The sequence below is a fragment of the Myxocyprinus asiaticus genome, chromosome 7 (assembly GCF_019703515.2).
Source record: "Myxocyprinus asiaticus isolate MX2 ecotype Aquarium Trade chromosome 7, UBuf_Myxa_2, whole genome shotgun sequence".
Lineage (NCBI taxonomy): Eukaryota > Metazoa > Chordata > Actinopteri > Cypriniformes > Catostomidae > Myxocyprinus > Myxocyprinus asiaticus.
The window spans coordinates 41,600,013-41,618,957 of NC_059350.1; the positions used below are offsets into that span (position 1 = coordinate 41,600,013).

At 36.0% G+C, this 18,945-nt stretch overlaps 1 protein-coding gene across 2 annotated transcripts in view; it reads right to left on the reverse strand.

Moving 5' to 3' along the window:
- LOC127443394 (ankyrin-2-like) overlaps positions 1 to 18,945 on the reverse strand; it is a 54,500-nt gene that overhangs the window by 32,379 nt on the left and 3,176 nt on the right. For both annotated transcript variants that reach the window (XM_051701949.1, XM_051701948.1), the window contains exons 4-23: positions 17,162 to 17,359; positions 16,954 to 17,052; positions 16,534 to 16,632; positions 15,246 to 15,344; positions 14,864 to 15,061; positions 14,616 to 14,714; positions 14,390 to 14,488; positions 13,787 to 13,984; positions 11,971 to 12,069; positions 11,663 to 11,761; positions 11,255 to 11,353; positions 9,746 to 9,844; positions 9,475 to 9,547; positions 8,232 to 8,355; positions 7,161 to 7,245; positions 5,774 to 5,877; positions 5,228 to 5,263; positions 1,814 to 2,038; positions 1,438 to 1,536; positions 876 to 1,030 (exon numbers count right to left, since the gene is read on the reverse strand). In XM_051701949.1, the coding sequence (XP_051557909.1) occupies positions 876 to 1,030; positions 1,438 to 1,536; positions 1,814 to 2,038; positions 5,228 to 5,263; positions 5,774 to 5,877; positions 7,161 to 7,245; positions 8,232 to 8,355; positions 9,475 to 9,547; positions 9,746 to 9,844; positions 11,255 to 11,353; positions 11,663 to 11,761; positions 11,971 to 12,069; positions 13,787 to 13,984; positions 14,390 to 14,488; positions 14,616 to 14,714; positions 14,864 to 15,061; positions 15,246 to 15,344; positions 16,534 to 16,632; positions 16,954 to 17,052; positions 17,162 to 17,359 (2,386 nt within the window). The remainder of the gene's footprint in view (positions 1 to 875; positions 1,031 to 1,437; positions 1,537 to 1,813; positions 2,039 to 5,227; positions 5,264 to 5,773; positions 5,878 to 7,160; positions 7,246 to 8,231; positions 8,356 to 9,474; positions 9,548 to 9,745; positions 9,845 to 11,254; positions 11,354 to 11,662; positions 11,762 to 11,970; positions 12,070 to 13,786; positions 13,985 to 14,389; positions 14,489 to 14,615; positions 14,715 to 14,863; positions 15,062 to 15,245; positions 15,345 to 16,533; positions 16,633 to 16,953; positions 17,053 to 17,161; positions 17,360 to 18,945) is intronic.

The window sequence follows — 18,945 nt, forward strand, 5'->3', positions numbered from 1 at the left end:
TGTTACATCTTAGATGTCCACAACAAAATATGCAGTCCAGCAGGAAAAGCATGCTAAACAAATCGTCGGAAATATATGTTATTGACTATTGATGATAAAATGTTATATATCATTGCAAAGGGGAGGATTTAAGCTTTAAATTGTCAGCTAGATTGAGCTTCTGGTCTACTCAGAAGCCTGAGATATTCGATAAAACAATGGAGGTGGTGCATGAAATGAAATTTAGACTGAATGTCTATGGATGAGCACATTTGTGAGAGTTAAAATGCGCTAGAGTGCCACCTACATTTCAGATTTTTGTGACGGAAGGTGATAGAGGAAAAATGTTAGTACTTGCTGCCATCTAGTGGAATAAAATAAGACTTTTTGGAGGGAGATGGTGTGAACAGAACCAGAACTGCATTCTTACAAAGTAAAAAAAAAAAAAAAAAAAGAATATGTATATATATATATAGAGAGAGAGAGAGAGAGAGAATTGTACTCTTTTGAATTAATCATTTTAAAATCAAGTTATTTCAATATGGTTGAAAACATGATTACAACTTTTAATTTAAGCCAATATATATATATATATATATATATATATATATATATATATATATATATATATATATATATATATATATCTTTTCAACAACATTTCAACCTATCTAGATTTTCAGAAAGTTTCATGTTAATATTCCATGAAAAATAGATAACCCCATAAAACTTGCTCAATCCTGTGTGACAGCTTCAGCATAACCTTTGTGCCCTTTTCTGCACCAAATGTACAGCAAATGAATTAACATATGCATAGCTGAGTTTGAGCTGAGTGTAGCAGCAAATTTATTGCAATTAAGATGAGACAGGTGGCTCTCTATTAAGGCCACACTCACCCTCGTCCATGCCATTGAGTATCTGATTGAGTTCCTCTTCTGTATGATCACAGTGATGCTCTCTCCAGCTCTCTCCTGTCTCACTGCGCAGAATCACCAATTCTCTCTCTGTACCACGCAATGCAGCAAAGTGGGGAATCTCCACTATTACAGGCCTGAAAAATAAGGTAGGGTATTTACATTTTTAGACTTTTGACTCTTAAGGTCTGTGGAGTCGTATTTAAAAGTGTGCAAAAACAGAAAAACATAAGAAACTAGGTAAACATGCACCAAGGTAGATAAAGCAAACAAACTATGGATAATGCAAGCACTCAAGGATAATACAATACATAGAACCCATAGAAAATAAAATAGCAAGAAAAAAATAATAATCCAATGATATCTGAAGAATTCAAAGGAGGAAAATGTTATTTCAATTTATAAATGATAAAAACTAAAATTATTAAAAGAATTAAGGATATGACATCATACTAATTTAGCACAGATGGAGGTGTATACAAAATAATTAGGGGGAATATGTGACTGGTATCCAGTGGATCTTTGACATTAGGATCTGCCCTACCCGAGGAATTTGGTGCCGGGCGGACCCAGCTGCAGAATTCTGCTCACAAGACTCTCTCCCTCATTAAGAGGAGGAGGGGCTGCTGGAAGGTGGAGTTTACTGTTCCGATCGCAGCGAATAGAAAAGATGTAAAATACAAGAAAGAACCTATCACTAAACTCAGATGTACAGAGAGAGAGGATGGATTCATTGATAATAAACATTGCTGTCATTCCTCCAAGTTAGTGATCTTAGACATGTTGAAAAAGCAACACTTTATAAGACAAAACATACACCCTCGTCCTCCATACTCAAGCGCACACAAAAAGACAAAAACATTCATGGCGATACTGAACATTTCTCTGAACACTCTTTCTCAGACTCTGCATCCCCTTACCCAAGGAATTGGGCTCCGGTAGGCCCAACTTCAATGATCTTGCCTGCAAGTCCCTCTCCTTCTACCATAGGGGGCATAGAGGCCAGTCTGTGCCTCTTTACCAGACGACATGTGACCCTTGTCGGTGCTGAACACTTTCTAGGCGGCACAATAATTCGTAGGCCATTATGTCGACAACCACGCATTGCTCCGCCTCGGGCATCCACCATGAAACTAACGAGGAAGCTGAATTCAGGACAACAAGAAAGAGAAATGAGGGTATTTGATGGTGAATCACACAGCACTACAAACATGCATAACATCCACATTATCATTAAGCAGATATCAATTATTGCTATAAATACATTATAGGAAATATATCACCCAAAATAAAAATTCACCATTTACATTACTCATGTTATTCCAAACCCGTTTGATTTTTTTTATTCCGTGGAACACCACAGTAATTTTGCAGAATGTCCCGGCTGCTTTGATCCATTTAATACTAAAATGTAAATCGTTTTTGCTGGAAATCTGCCGCCGTAGCTCTCAAATCTCATTTGCGCTCATTCAAATATGGCACCTCAAGGTGCTTCGCGCCAGGTTTGACGTCACATCAGACATCAAATATCATTGGTTCTTGCATGTCTTGTTGTGCAGATTACAATTTCAATTCCAGTTTGTTCCTCACACAAGGCTCGCATATGGCTTTAAAAGACTGGAAATATAGCCCACAAGTCAATATGGACTATTTTAGTGGTACTTTTTTGGAGCTTTACAGCCATCATCCATATTTACTTTCTTTGTATGGAAAAGAGCGGCCAGGATGACATTTTGCCTAACATCTTCTTTTGTGTTGGGATGGGAATGGCATGAAGGTGAGTAAACGATTACAGACTTTTTGGGTGAACAAATCCTTTAAAGGTGAAGTGTGTAAATTCTTGCTTCCAAACTTATGGAAGCCCAACTAGGCCATGCATTATTATTATTTTCCTGTTTTGTTATTTTATGGCTTCTGTGGGATTTCATATGTTTCGAAACCATAATTATTTTCGCAATAACGTTTGTAGCCGCTAGTGGCACAGAAATGATTTTCCTTTAATTGCATGACTGCATTAATATAACTTATTGTAAAATCACTGACTCACGTACAGTTGAAGTCAGAAGTTTACATACACTTTTTCCAAATACATTTAAACTCTGTTTTTCACAATTCCTGACATTTAATCATAGAAAACATTCCCTGTCTTAGGTCAGTTAGGATCACTACTTTAATTTAAGAATGTAAAATTTCAGGATAATAGTAGAGAGTATGATTTATTTCAGCTTTTATTTCTTTCATCACATTCCCAGTGGGTCAGAAGTTTACATACACTTTGTTAGTATTTGGTAGCATTGCCTTTAAATTGTTTAACTTGGGTCAAACATTTTGGGTAGCCTTCCACAAGCTTCTCACAATAAGTTGCTGGAATTTTGGCCCATTCCTCCAGACAGAACTGGTGTAACTGAGTCAGGTTTGTAGGCCTCCTTGCTTGCACATGCCTTTTCAGTTCTGCCCACAAATTTTCAGTGGCTTCTTCCAGCCAATATGATATATGACTCATTTCACTATGTATATAGATACTTGTCCACCTGTTTCCTCCAGCATCTTCACAAGGTCCTTTCCTGTTGTTCTGGGATTGATTTGCACTTTTCACACCAAACTACATTCATCTCTAGGAGACAGAATGCATCTCCTTCCTGAGCGATATGATGGCTGTGTGGTCCCATGGTGTTTCTACTTGTGTTCTATTGTTTGTACAAATGAACATGGTACCTTCAGGCATTTAGAAACTGCTCCCAAGGATGAACCAGACTTGTGGAGGTCCACAATTATTTCTTATTTCTTTTGATTTTCTCATGATGTCAAGCAAATTGGCACGGAGTTTGAAGGTAGGCCTTAAAATACATCCACAGGTACACCTCCAATTCAGTACACCTACTATAAGAAGCTAATTGGCTAATTTTCTAAAGTCTAGACATAATTTTCTGGAATTTCCCAAGCTGCTTAAAGGCACAGTAAACTTAGTGTATGTAAACTTCTGACCCACTGGAATTGTGATATAGTCAATTAAAAGTGAAACAATCTGTCTGTAAACAATTGTTGGAAAAATTACTCATGTCATGCACAAAGTAGATGTCCTAAATGACTTGCCAAAACTATAGTTTTCTAATATTAAATCTGTGGAGTGGTTAAAAAATTAGTTTTAATGACTTTTAGTCAATAAACTTCTGGCTTCAACTGTATATAAAATAACAATGTTTTTTTAGGTGTTGCTTTATGTTATGTATTGCTCATGAAGTTGTGATAAGCCTCTACAGATACAGAGTAATAAAAAATGATAACCTTGTACATGCTCAAGAGGGGTTAGGAGAAAACCGAGTAGGGAAGGAAATGTGTCCAGTTTCATACCAGCTGATGCGTGAAGAAGTCAGCAGAAAAATAAATGACTAAGAGGCGATGAGTTTTGATAAAAAGGAATAACAAATTTAAATAAAGTTAACAAAAATATATTTTAGAATAAAAAATCAATTTGGAATCAAAGTTTAAAAGTTACATTTCAAATCGTTTACATTCAGTATCAATGTACTGTATAAATATTCTAATTCAGTATTACCATTTAAACTCAAATAATTCAAAGAGTTGATGAGATATCTCATTTGTGGTCAGGAGTGCATAAAAAAGAGGGCAATGAACAATAGATGCCAAAGACTTTATAACCTTAAAGATGTATATTTCATCACTAACATAATAAGAATACATATATTAAATATGAGCATATTCGAAGAAGCCTTGATTCTAAGAAAAAAGGATGAAGTTATTCTGTTCTCTACCAAACTCACATAGACATGATATGCCAAAGCTAATTAAAGCCTCATGTGGTCAAACTGTTAAAGTGAAGATACGTTACTCAAAACAGAGGCATAGAAGTGCAGCTAAAGTCTTATTTTAACAATACATACTAACAAGGAACATACAGTATGAGTCATTCTGCTACACAATATCCTGTAAGTGAACAGCTGCAGCTGAGAAGCAGGCTTGCAGCCATGTATCAAATGCAATCTAGAGTAAATGCATATCCAATAGTCATAAATTTAAGATGGATATTATCCCAGAAAATGTCAAGGAAATAATAAAATCACATATGGTTATCATATCGGCTCATCACCAGCCAATGAGAAAAATACTGGATATTAGTCATGGGGTTCTTTATGAAGGCTGAAACATGTCCTGTTGTGTCAACCAAAACATGCTTATTACAATTGTGATGGAAACAACAGGGCTTATTTGAAAACCTCAGCGCAGTCAGTTGTTAAAAATACATGCAATAATATATTAACATAGATGAAGAGAGGAAGAAAAAAAGGGAGAATCAAAGAGAAGTGGAAGATCACCTGCTGTTGTCATGGTCAAGGCATGGGGTTGATCGGCTAAAAGCAGAACACAAGATACAATCACAAATAGCAGAGAAAGAGAGAGGAAAAGAAAGAGAGGGGAAAAAAAGGAAGGACAAAGAAAGAAAGAAAGAAAGAAAGAAAGAAAGGAAGAAAGAAAGAAAGAAAGAAAGAAAGAAAGAAAAAATAACACAATATGAGAGGAAATTGAGCAACTATCATCCATCATGATCTACAAATAGTTGCACACAATGAAATGCCAGCTTTAAGGTATGTACTTTAGTGTATGCCATGTCTGATGTATGTTGTACTAGTGTGTGTAAAGGGGGAGCCAAAGTTCTTCTGTGTGTGTGTGTGTGTGTGTGTGTATATATATATATATATATATATATATATGGGTTTACTGAGCTACATTTGGGTGACAACATCCTTTTGAGGACATCTGAGGACATCTTGGAATTAAACTGGAAAACGATAGAAGTCAGCCATATGTCCCCATTTAGATGTGTTTGTTTGCGTGTTCGAGAGTGTGTGAGATCTACTAACCCTGACTGCAGAAGAGTACTGGTTAGCACTACGTTATCAAGATGTTCAGTACCCCAGCTCAGTCGATATGAGTCTTTCTCATTCCCTCGAGAGAAAGCGGACACCTAGAAAACAAAAAAGATAAGCTGTACACTCGCTGGGCCTCATTCATGAAACATTCATAAATATTGGAGTAAATTGGGATTAATTTACATTAAAGCATCACGAATACTTTCCTCCGGATTCACAAACGCTGTGTACACCTCAGATTTGTTAGTTAAACGTGTGCAAGTTAGTGAATTCCAAACATTCATAAATAGGGGCGAGTGCACATTCATTCATAAATATCATAATCCATGCCCAATAAGGAAGGCTTCAGACTCATAAAAAGTTTCATTCACATCGTAAAATATTGATTTAGTCATCGCATTCTTTTGCTGCCATCATTGGTTCTTTTGTAAATTAAACAGTCCAAGAGATTAAAAAAAATGGTTTGTCATAAAGCTTTATTGTAAAAAAAATGTAATTTAATGCGGACAGGAGGAAGTCCACCACCATTAACCTTTTATGGTTCAGTGGAGCGCATCGCCAGAATCATTGGAGAAACTTCTCGAGTCAATCAAGACTTTAACTTCTCCTGCAGCTGGAAGAAGAATCTTCAAAAAAATTGACAGAATGCCTGAAGAAGGTCTTAGAAAATGCTGTAAGCTACGACTTCTTTTTTTTTCATTTACGTGTGTACGCACCTGCCCACGACGTGTTTATTTATAGCTTTAACAGCATTAACACTGACCACACGTTATCAACCGAACGCGATATACTGTATCGATGCCTATACTAAATTAGTGAAACCTAAATTATAGAGTTCATATCAAATAAAGAAACACCCCAACTAGTAATGTTAGAGGGCATTCATTTTTCTGAGAAAATCAAACATAAACTGCGTCTTTCTACGAACGTTTCGCCCCATGCCAAGCAATTCTGCTGAACATATAAAATGTATGAAACAGAATTGGGAATAAATTTACTTTGAAGAAATAAATGCAAGCACCAAAGAAACGCTTTAAATTAAGTTTTTTTTTTTTTTTAGGTTAATTTCACTCATTTAATTATTAGTTATTTTTTTCATTACTTCTTTAATTCCACTTCTATCAAAATGTAGTCATGACAGTTTGTATAAAAGAACACAAAATGTTCTGATGTCTTATGCATGATTTACATGTGGTCAGGAGCAGGTGTAAATTTTGTTCGTACCAACTAACATTTTGAACATACGAAAACTTTCATGTATCTGAAAATTTACGTCAAAATGGCATTGCGAACAGTTTACACACAAATTTGTTCTGCTTGTGTATCATGAATGAGGCCCGCTGTGTGTGTATATATAATATTAGGTGTGATAGTTCACCCTTTTAATCTGGTGGCTGGTGATAATGTCCTCAATCAGCATTCCTTCACCCCTGTAGCTGAGATGACTGGGGGTATCATGCGACCTAAGGTGAGACAGTGCGAGCAAGTGAGCAAGATGACATAATGCATGTGTGTACTAGATTCCCTATACTTGTGAGGGCCACATTTCTAAAAATGTCCTCCAGAGTACACTTAAAAAAAGTACTAAGCCTGTACAGTAACAGTAACAGATACAGTAGCTACCATATTTACAGTATATACCACTGTATTACCCAAGATACTTTAAAGAATACCATGGTGTTATTTAAAATCCAAACAACCAAAGTAATACCATGGTATGTTTTGTAAGACTTTAATGGGATAGTTCATTCAAAAATTGATGTGTATTAATTTCTTCTGCTGGACACAAACGAATATTTTTAGAAGAATATCTCAGCTCTGTAGGTCCATACAATGCAAGCAAATGAGTACAAACATTTTGAAGCTCAAAAAAGCATATAAAGGCATAATCCACATGACTCCAGTGGTTAAATCCATATCTTCAGAAGCAATATGATAGGTGTGGGTGAGAAACAGATCAATATTGAAGTCCTTTTTTACTATAAATTATCCTCCATGCCCAGAAGGTTGTGATATGCACAAAGAATGTGAATTGCTAAAAAACAAAAGAAGAATGTGAAAGTGAAAGTGGAGATTTATAGTACAAATGACTTAAATATTCATCTGTTTCTCACCCACACCTATCATATCACTTCTGAAGATATGGATTTAATCACTGGACTCATATGTTTATGCTGCCTTTATGTCCTTTTGGAGCTTCAAACTTTTATTACCCATTCACTTGCATTGTGAGGACCAACAGAGCTAAGATATTCTTTTAAAAATCTTTGTTTGTGTTCAGCAGAAGAAATAAAGTTATACTCTTTAAGACAGTACAGCAGTTATACTCTTTAAGACAGTACAGCAGTGCATTAATGTCAGATTAAAAATAGGTGTCAAACCTTGACTTCAGTCCACAGAAACCTCTCAAGTATATGTATGTGTTTGTGTGCATGTGGGTGGTGTTTACCGGTCTAGGTTGTGATTGTAGCTCATGCTGTCCAGGTAGTGCCCAGGCAGGGAGTCATCACCCAATTCTCTCAGGTCCTCTGCTCTCAGGTACTCACTTCCATCACCTGTCATTGTGTCCTCACCTGATCAAACAGAGATTAACTGACCAATTTAGAGACTAATAAACTGATTATTGATAAATGTAATCAGCTGACTCTTAGCTGTAGTTAATTAAACAGCCCAGATCAAAACTTGACATATCTTTGGGCATGCTGTTTGTAAAAACTCTTGACCGAATCAAATGCAAATTAAAAAGTATGCTTTTTAAATTCAGACTAAATAGCATCCATTTAAAAATTCAGTTTTTAGATAAAATGTAAAGGTAAAGATTGCAAAAAAGAGAGAGAAAAGAAAAAGAGAACACACACCAAACAAAAATCTTAAAGATAAAATATTAAATTATCTTATTTATATGCGGCACCTTTCGCCAACCACTCAGATTGCTTCCACTGTTTCACCAATTACAAAATACTCATTACTACTGTCATGCACATTTGAACTATTTTGTTTTTAGTATTTTGAAGTTATTAGTAGTAGTAGTATTTTATATTATTAAATTTTGTATTTATTTATTTATTTGATGATGACTGGGGAGGCACTTTTACCCCCGACACCCCCTCTGTGCATGCCACTGATTTGCTGTATTCTGACATCTTTGTTAGGCAGATTAGTCAATAACACACTTATAACTTCCTAATTTTATGAGTGGTATGAATAATAGTAATAGTTATGCTTGCAAGCACCACTAACTTATAACTAATGTTGGCATTGTTCTTAAAATGCTCAGTGCCCCACACTTTTCATATATTACCATCTACTTTTTTGTGATTTTGAAATTGTTTATCATCCTCACATTAGCACACATAACTAAAATCAAAGTTAGTTTTCCACATATTTTAGTTTTCCTCACATAATAATCATGCCCTGTTCCAGTTAGCACACAATCCGCAAACCACACGCTTGAATAGATACAGAATGAACTGAACAAATATTTGACAATGTAGTAAGTGTAAAGTTAGCAAAGGGGTCAGTTCTGTTCACTCTATTTCTATACGCTATATACCTTCATATGTCTCCAAAGATACATCAGTAAAAGGCTCCTCCTCCATCTGATGTAATGCTATAGAGGCACAGCAGCTTTTACACAGATAAATGAGTATCTGATTAAGCATATAAGCTAGCAATGAAATACAGAAACTTACCCTCTTCATCAGAAACATCCAGAACCTCTGTCATTGTCTCTGGAACGTTCAGTTTGTGTTTCTCTGTCACCGTCTACAAAATTGTCAAACCAACAAGGAATTCAATGTATTTACATTAGGATTCGAAAGTCCAGTTATGAAAATGCTTCCATTTACAAATTTGTAAATGTTTTGTATTTTTTTCCCCAGATTTTCAATGCGAAACCTCAGTTGAACTGCATATGGATATACACACTTTAAGTTCATAATGTGCAAAGGCATGGTTACATACAGTTGTTGTTGTGACCATTTCCTCAGTAACAACTTTCAGAGTGTCCACCACTGAGATGTACCCCAGACGTTTAGCAATAGAGAGAGCGGTGTTCCCGTTCTGAGAGAGATGGAAAGAGCTGGAGGTTAGAGGAGAAAGATACAGAACCAAAGGTGTGGGAAGCGGGGTGCTGAGGGTGCTGAAGCACCCCCTAGTGAGCAAGACTGGAAAATATTATCAATGAGATTTCATATATTTCATTGTATTTATGCAGTATACAGTATAATACAATTTTCGCTTTCAGTATATCTGTCATTTATGTAAAAAAATGTAATGTTAAAAATGTTAAAAGTCCCGTTTTGGAAAGATTTGTTATGCTTGTGGGCAGGGCTCTGCCGGACTAAAGAGAGCCGTTGTAATGGATACTAGTGAACTTTTTACTCTCCCTTTTTTCTGTTTATTTGCACAAAAGCAAAAAATAAATAAAAAAGTGATTAACAATGAAACAGTAATTTGATAATAAATGACAATTAAATTGTGTTATTGTATCATTACTGATGTTTAATAATAACTATTGTAGTGCAATATTACAGTTTCTATGAATAAAAACAAATTCATCCTCAATTTTAAGCTTTTTTCTTCAGAAGGGTATTGTGCTTTACCCATGTGTACTCATCCTTTGAAATTATAATAATTTACAATAAAATAAAATAAATGAATAAATCAAAAGTACAGGCTAGAACTTTCTCGTGTTTCGTTGCCCACACTGGCACTAAAACCTCAGCTGAGCAACGGGCTGTCTTCCCTAACTTCATCATCTGGTGTTTGTTTATGTTTAAGATGAATCGCTTGTGTTGTTGTATTCCTCACTTATTCCATGTACAATCGCTGGATGTAAATGTAATTGAAACACTTTGCACACAATGGGACAGCGGTGCTTGGCTGTTCTGCAAGCTTCATATCATATGTATGTTAACTTTTTAGAGCTCGTTTTTACTTGGCTACGAAGTAAAATGATCCAGCAAAGACTCACACATGTTGAATTAATGCACATACACAAGGAGATCAATCAAACCTTAGATATTGAAAATCTCATGAAGACATTTACTAGCAACACCTGAGCCCAAGGCCACATTTGGGGTCTTCGAGTAACAGGTGGGACATTTCTTAATAGCTTAATATTTTAGCATAAGGGTTCATTTTAATAGCTACTGTATTTTGTCTGAATAATCATATTGTGTTTTATAGTTATTTCTCATTCACACTGACATGACAACAGTTTTGAATATGGTAGAATAACTAATGCTGGTGAAAATGTTCCATTTGCGTTTTATGTGTGTGTGTGTGTGTGTGTGTGTGTGTGTGTACGGTGATAGACATGATCCCCAGGGAGACACTTGGTTCTCTGATGCCCTCGTTGCGCATGCATGTGTATATCGTCTGCCTAAACTGCAGCAACCTTTGCTAAAAATCCGCGCCTATGTACAGAACTGATATTATTTTGTCTGTGTGTGTACGAGTGTGTCTCACCTTTGTGACAGCATTAGGCTTGGCCCCATGCTGCAGTAGGACATTGATAATATGCGTGTTTCCCTGCTGAGCTGCTTGATGAAGTGGTGTGTAACCATTCTGCAATGAAAACAAGTCCATCAATAGAGTAAACAGATACAAATAATAACAAATCATATAAATAATCAGGTTGCAAGTCAAATAATTTTGAACAAAAATGTACAATTCTGTTAAAATATTTAAAGGCTCAAAATTAAGAATATACAGATCAATAAAAAAAATACAATAACCAATTAGTAAATTAATAAATAGCATGCTTGTTTTATCTAATCATGAAATCATTAAATGATTGGCTTATTATGTAATAATTAGGTTATTAAATCACATAATTATAGGATTTAAAATAATTACTAGAATGTATACTCTTACCTTTGTTTTCGCATTGACATTAGCACCATTTTGCAAAAGGAGGTTAACCATTTTGACATTTCCATAGTGACAAGCCACAATAAGAGGAGTGTAGCCCAGCTATAAGAAATAACAAACATTAACTTCAGATTCAGAAATACGACATGGCTAAACACCACAGCCTGTACTGATCATAAATTTTAGTATGCATTTTATTTCTAAATTATTCTTCTAGTCACTAGGCATTCTTCTAAAAACTTTATTTTGTGCTTTCATCCAGCAATATCATAAGAGAACCATGTTAATATAAAACTACAGACTAAGCTTACTTTGGTCTGCTGGTCTACGTTTGCATTATGGATGACCAGTATTTCAGCAACCTGCACTCTGTCCTCCTGAGCAGTGAGGTGAAGAGGTGTAAGACCACTCTGAAAAAAGAAGGGAATACTATTATGCACTTTATAATGTTTACAATGGTGTATACATGGTCCTATAATACTGTAATGCTAATTTCGTAAAGTCAGGTGTCAACAAGCAGCGATTCCAGGATTTCAATCTTAGGGGGCTTCAGCCCCCAATGACACTATAAAGATGTACACATTTAATGTATTCCCCTCTGTTGCAGAGATAGCATTTTGTTTGTTGGTTTGTTTGTTTGTTTTTTAAGAGTGTTTACATCATTCAAGCTAGCCAGCTAATATTCATTCAAAATATAGTCATTTTCTGTAATAAACACTTATAAAGTTATAAAAAATTACCAAAACCGCTTGAAGAACCATAGACATTGACAAACTTTATATTACTGAATAGGTCTATTTATTGGCAATATGTAATCTGTCCTTTGTAACATTCCTTTTTTGTTCTCCATTTATTAACAAAAATTATAGAACATGAATCAATAATTTTGCAACTTCTATACATTTATGTTACATAAAACATAACAAAACCTTATTATTACAATAAATGACACATTTATTTAGTGGAGTGAATTAACTCTATATGATGTTTCTCTGTGTCATTAGCTCATGACTCAAGTCTTTTGAATCCATTCAAAGATTTGTTCAGATATGTTCATTTTGCCTTAATTCGTTCAGTGCCCATTTTTGCAAATCACACTGTTATGCCAGTAGGTGGGAGCAAATGAAAATCATTTTGAGTGAGTCATTAAATCATTGAGAAAGCACATTCATTCCCGACCGTAACGAGTCTAATTATACTTTATTAAAATTTGTATGACAACAAATCTACTTTGAGACTTCAGCAGGCTGTTTAAGCATCATAAACATTTTCTCCACAAATGACAACAAAGCATAGCTATCATTTTGTGAACTGCTGTGCATGCCTATCAAGCTATATGAAAAAGAAAACAATATTAGCCTAAAAACATGTATAAATTTAATTCATAATTCAACCAGCCCATTTCTCCCCTTGTTAAATGAGATTATTGAACTAAATGAATGACATGCCGCCTTCAGTCGAGCCTTCGGCTGATCATCACTTGTTCACGAATCACGAATGGTCTTGATAAAACGCAAATGGCCAAATGGTAAAGTGCCAAATGGCAAAGTCACAGGTTTTTAGGGGGGCTGACACAAAATTTAGGGGGGCTGAAGTCCTCCTAAATAGGGTCTAGCAACACCTCCGGTGTGAACACAGTGACACCTGTAGGTGTAATGCTTGACTGTTGCTTTAGTCACAAGTAGAGGGTAACTGGAGACCACAGTTCTCTTTTGCCAGCAACTATGCCATGGTCAAAGCACATGACAATGTCTGCATTTATTATAATCAATTTGGATGACAAAAAATGTATTAACCCTTGTATTACCCAGGAAAATATCACACAACTAGATTTTAACTGTTTAACTAATTTACTGACTTGTTTATAACTCAAAATGGGCATATATGGGCATGTGCATAAGAGATACCCCACTTGAGAAGAAAATATTATTTACTGGAAACAGGTCAGATTACTGTATTTCCTAAAACACTAGCAGAGTAAATAGCAACTCGTTTAAACAATATACAGTGAGCTGGTGGTGGTCTAATCTGCAAGCGTTGGTGCTGTCATCATAGATGCTTTAATTTTTTGATTGTACATAGACACCTGACTAGACCCATATCCATTTGTCTGATGAGGATACAGACCTTAGTGGCAGCATTGACGTGTGCACCCCTCTCCAGCAGCACGGAGGCCATTTCTGTGTGACCCTCCTGAGAGGCCAGGTGTAAAGGGCTCACACCCTGCTTGGTTAACGCATTAGTCTCTGCTCCATACTGCAACAAGGTAGAGGCAATATGGGTTTGGTTCTTCTTTGCTGCAATGTGCAGAGGTGTATAGCCATTCTGCATAGGGAAAGAGTAAAATAAACACTCAGGCTATACACTGACCAATACAAATAAAAGCAAATCAAGAAACTAAATGTAAGATCTTATTCCTTGGAAGCACTCGTTGTAGCTCATGGTACCTTGTGCTAACGTGCAACCTAACTCCCAGAAACTGCGAAAAACCAGACAATCAAACTGGAGCTTCTGATTCCACTGGAAAGCCCTAGTCGTTAGTATCGGTACCATTAGTAGTGCATATCAGTATTTCGTACTATGCCATCTAAAGATGATTTAATCACTGGAGGTTACCATGTCACCATACTGCTGGGTGCAGAGACTACCAGTGAATATAGATGATAAAGATGATCTTAGACCAGCATTCTAAATTATATCTGTCATTTTGCTATCAAATAAGATTGGTACCTTTGCGGTAGCATGAGGAGAAGCCCCTTTATCCAATAGCAACATCGCCACCTGCTGGTTATCATAGTGAGTAGCTACATGCAGAGGTGTAAGACCATACTGTTTTAGAAAGATAAAGAGAGAGAAAACAGTGAATATATATTTTTATTAATGTATGGCCAGGTACACAAAGAAAGAAATAATAGTTCAAACTACATTACACAAGCTATATGTTTTGGATTTTCACCTTTCCAGCATCATCAATAAGAGCTCTGCGCTGTAGGAGGAGTTTTGCCACATCTAAGCTTCCATACTTAGCAGCAACATGTAAAGGAGTGAAGCCTTTCTATAATGGTAATAATAATTATCTGCCGTTAATTACAACCAAATATATACAGTATATACAATATAACTGTTTATTAAATATTATTTTGGTATATGTGTGTATTTGTATAATTGAATGAGTCACATATCAGATGCCAGATGCAGTCCCACCTTTGTGGCTAGTGAGTGAGATGCTCCGGCCTCCAGCAGCACTGCAGCCGTATCCACCTGACCCTCACGGGCGGAGATGTGCAGAGGTGTGTATCCATTAGTGGTGGAGGCATCAGGATGAGCCATGTGCTGCAGTAACAACTGCACTATCTCTATCTGACCTAGACGAGATGCAATATGAAGGGGAGTCTGGTCCTCCTGAGGGGATTGAAACACAATCAGAAAGCCTGAGAGAGAGCAATAGAGAAATAGTTTATTCAAAGCCTCCATTTGTCCATTACACTGTTTTTGTACTGATTTACTAATGCAAAGTTACTAACTCTATATAGAGGTTTATGACAATATGTTCTGCTTAAATATTGAAAATATTGTAGCGACTGACTCTGGCAATGGCATCCACTAGAGCGCCGTTCCTTAGCAAACATCGCACCACCTCCATCTGTCCTGCTCTTGCAGCCATGTGCAACGCTGTCTCACCACGCTAAGGACACACATGACCACAATTAGATCTACAGGAAATACACAGCTTTGTCTACATTGAACACATTATATGGGTGTTTCTTTAACTTCAGGCACTTTCATGTCCCAGGGTTTGATTTTTATTCAAATGAACAGATTTCAGCTTTTTACTTTTTGTTTTATGCTTACATTAAAACTGACTTGGAAACTTTTTACCTAATTTATTTTTGGAATTTCTCAAATGCCTTTTATGTATACATTTCATTGTTTTAGCCTTGTCCCAGACTCAGACTTTCAATATTAAATTATGAAAATCCTTGTTTAAAGTCAAATGTTTATACCTATGATATTCTAAACAAAGAATTTAATTTCATTTAAATATTTATAGAATGAAAATGATTTCTATCACCTTTCCAAAACTACGACTGTCCCACAGCTGTGGTGTAATTTCTACCACACCAAACAATTTTTTCCCTAATAGTTTTTCAAAAGTTAGTGTATTTGTTTACCAAGTTGACAAAAGTGTCAGTAAAGAAGAGCATCCTTCAGATGAAATATGAGACATGTTTGAGGAAAACAAAGCAAATTCAAGGTAAACACAAGGCAATTCAAGATAAATCACTTGTAAGCAGAATATTTTTATTGGGTGTCATTTCCAATCAAGCTGTAATCTTGCCCAATTATGCAACAAGTATAAAAATATAATTTAATTGCATGTATTTAGAATACATCAAATTACCCAAAGCAAGTCACAGGAGTTTGCCATTTTATTTAAAAAAAAAAAAAAAAAAAAAAAAAAAACGGTAAAAATGTCATTTCCATCAACGTCATTTCCACCACGGAATTCTATTAAGCACAATACATAATTTGAGATGTGATGGACTGTGGTGGGAATTTTCATGATTAAAAAAATAAAATAAAAAAAAAAAATGTTTTAAACAAATTTACATCAATCTCCAGTGAAACATATACATAGACTGTTGATCACTGTTAGCAGACTAATTAAAACAAAACAAAAAAAAAACTACTGACTGGGTGAAAATTTTTTAAACGAGACTTTACTTTCTAGAAGTTCACAGGGCTAGAAGTTGAATAAACACACACACACACACACCACAACTAAGAGCAACTGAAAGGCCACAGATCCAATCCAAAAGTCTTTAGAAATACATTGAAATGTGTCATGTCCATCATGATGATTGTGTACTTACAATATTACAGACATCAGGTGAGGCTCCATTCTGTAGCAAGAGGAGGACGATATTGAGGTGCCCCATAAATGCAGCAACATGGATTGGCGTCAGGCCAGACTAAAGAGGAAAAGAGGTGAGAAGGTAAGAAGGTAAGAGTGAGAAACAATTTCTGACTGTAGATTAGTAATGACGTGTGGAATCACCATTCACATACTAATGAACTAAGTCGCATGCTGCATTTCAGTCCTAAATAGCATGAAAGATTAGAATTAGAGCATCAGACTGCTTACCAAATAATGTTAAAAATAGTATGCCAAAAGTGCCCAGATGATACATTTTTCCAGTAGATTTTAAAGTGTGCATCAGTGCATGTTTTTTTATTTTTAATATTTCATAATGGAAGCAGAGAAACCAAGTAGTATTTAACAATACTCTTACCTCAGTGATGGCTTGGATTGAGGCGCCATATTTAACCAGCAATTCCATTACTTTCACTCTGTTCTTCTTGCAGGCAATATGCAGAGGAGTGAAGCCATTCTGACAAAAACACAATGAACAAATCACAATGAACACTGATTGATACTCAAACACATACACACATTAATTTTACCAGCTTTACTTTATTTCAAGAAAGAGAAAGTATTACCAGTGCTCTGGCATTAGGGTTAGCTTTCTTGTCCAGCAGTAATTTGGTAACTCTGTAGTGACCACAGTGGGCGGCAACATGAAGGGCAGTCAGGTAGTCCAGTGTGACATCATCAACAGGCGCCTTGTGTTGCAGAAGGTGTTTCACACACTCCACATGATCACCCTGAGCAGACATGTGCAGTGGGGACAGCCCATTCTGTGTGTGTTGAAAGACAAGAGAATAACAAACACAGATCAATCATAAAAAATGTTGTATTGATTATCTTTCAATATTATTACTATTAGCAGATTGATGGTATCAAATGGTAATACTGTGGTACTTTGGTTCAGATTCTAAACTTTCAAATGATACCACATATGCCTGACTCCTGTATCTGGGGATTTTAACATTTTAATCTTAAACTTATTTCGTGATATAGCGCCCCCACTGAGTTCAAGGCTACACTAACAAATAAGTACCAAAAAGTGCCATAGTTATACCATGATAGTTTGTACATGTACCATAGTAATACTGTAGAATTCTTTGAATTACCTTGGATGTAAATACCATGGTACATAAGTATGAAAATCATTCAGTGATTTATTTCAAAGTACCACAGTATTATCATCTGATACCATCACTATGCAAACAAAATAAAGCCTTAAAAACTCTGAGTCGCAAATGAGCACCACCTAGAGGTGACGATGTAACAAATATGCTAATTACGTTTTTCACATAGTAGTCTAATAGACAAGTCTTATAAAACCCTAGAAGAAATAGTACAGCATCTTAAAACGTTGACCTGCTGTCTTGACACACTCGCCACACCATTTTTCAAAAATGTGTTTAACTGTCTGTAAAAATATCTTTTAGATATAGTCAAAGCCTCACTCCTTTCAGGCACGTTTCAGAAATCCCAGTTGTCATGCCCCTTCTAAAAAACAGACCAATCTCAAATCTTCCTTTCACAGCTGAACAAATTCTTAAACTCAAATGGCTACTTGGACAATTTCCAGTCTGGTTTCTAACAGCATCACAGCACAGAGGCGGCGCATATAAAGATATTTAATAATATTCGGCTAAATATTAATTCAGGCAAAATATCAGTGCTGGTATTACTGGATCTCAGTGCTGCATTTGACATTGTTGACCACAACATTCTCCAAGACAGATTAGGCAGGGCTCTCTGGGATGGTCCTCAGCTGGTTCAGGTCATATCTAGATGGGAGGGGTTACTATGTGAACATAGGCAACTATGAATCTGAGTGGACATCCATGATGAGTCCCACAAGGCTCAATTCATGCACCGCTCCTGTTCAACCTATATATGCTTCCCCTAGGCCAAATTATGAAAAAGAACCAAATTGCGTACCATAGCTATGCAGACAACACCCAGATTTACCTAGCCTTATCGCCAAATGACTACAGCCCATTAGACACTACGTGCCTGTGCACTGATGAAATTAACAGTTGGATGTGCCGAAACTTCCTTCAGTTAAACAACGACAAGAGAGAGATCATTGTATTTGGCAACAAAGGTGAAATTCCCAAGGTGAACACATACCTTGACTCCAAGGGTCTAAAGACAACAAATCAAGTAAGGAATCTTGGTGTCATTTTGGAGTCAGACCTTAGTTTCAGTAGTCACATCAAAGCAATAACTAAATCATCCAAATATCATCTAAAAATATAGCAAGAATTAGATGTTTTGTATCCAGCCAAGACTTATAGAAACTTGTTCATGCATTCATCACCAGCAGGGTGGACTACTGCAATGGACTCCTCATCGGCCTTCCCAAAAA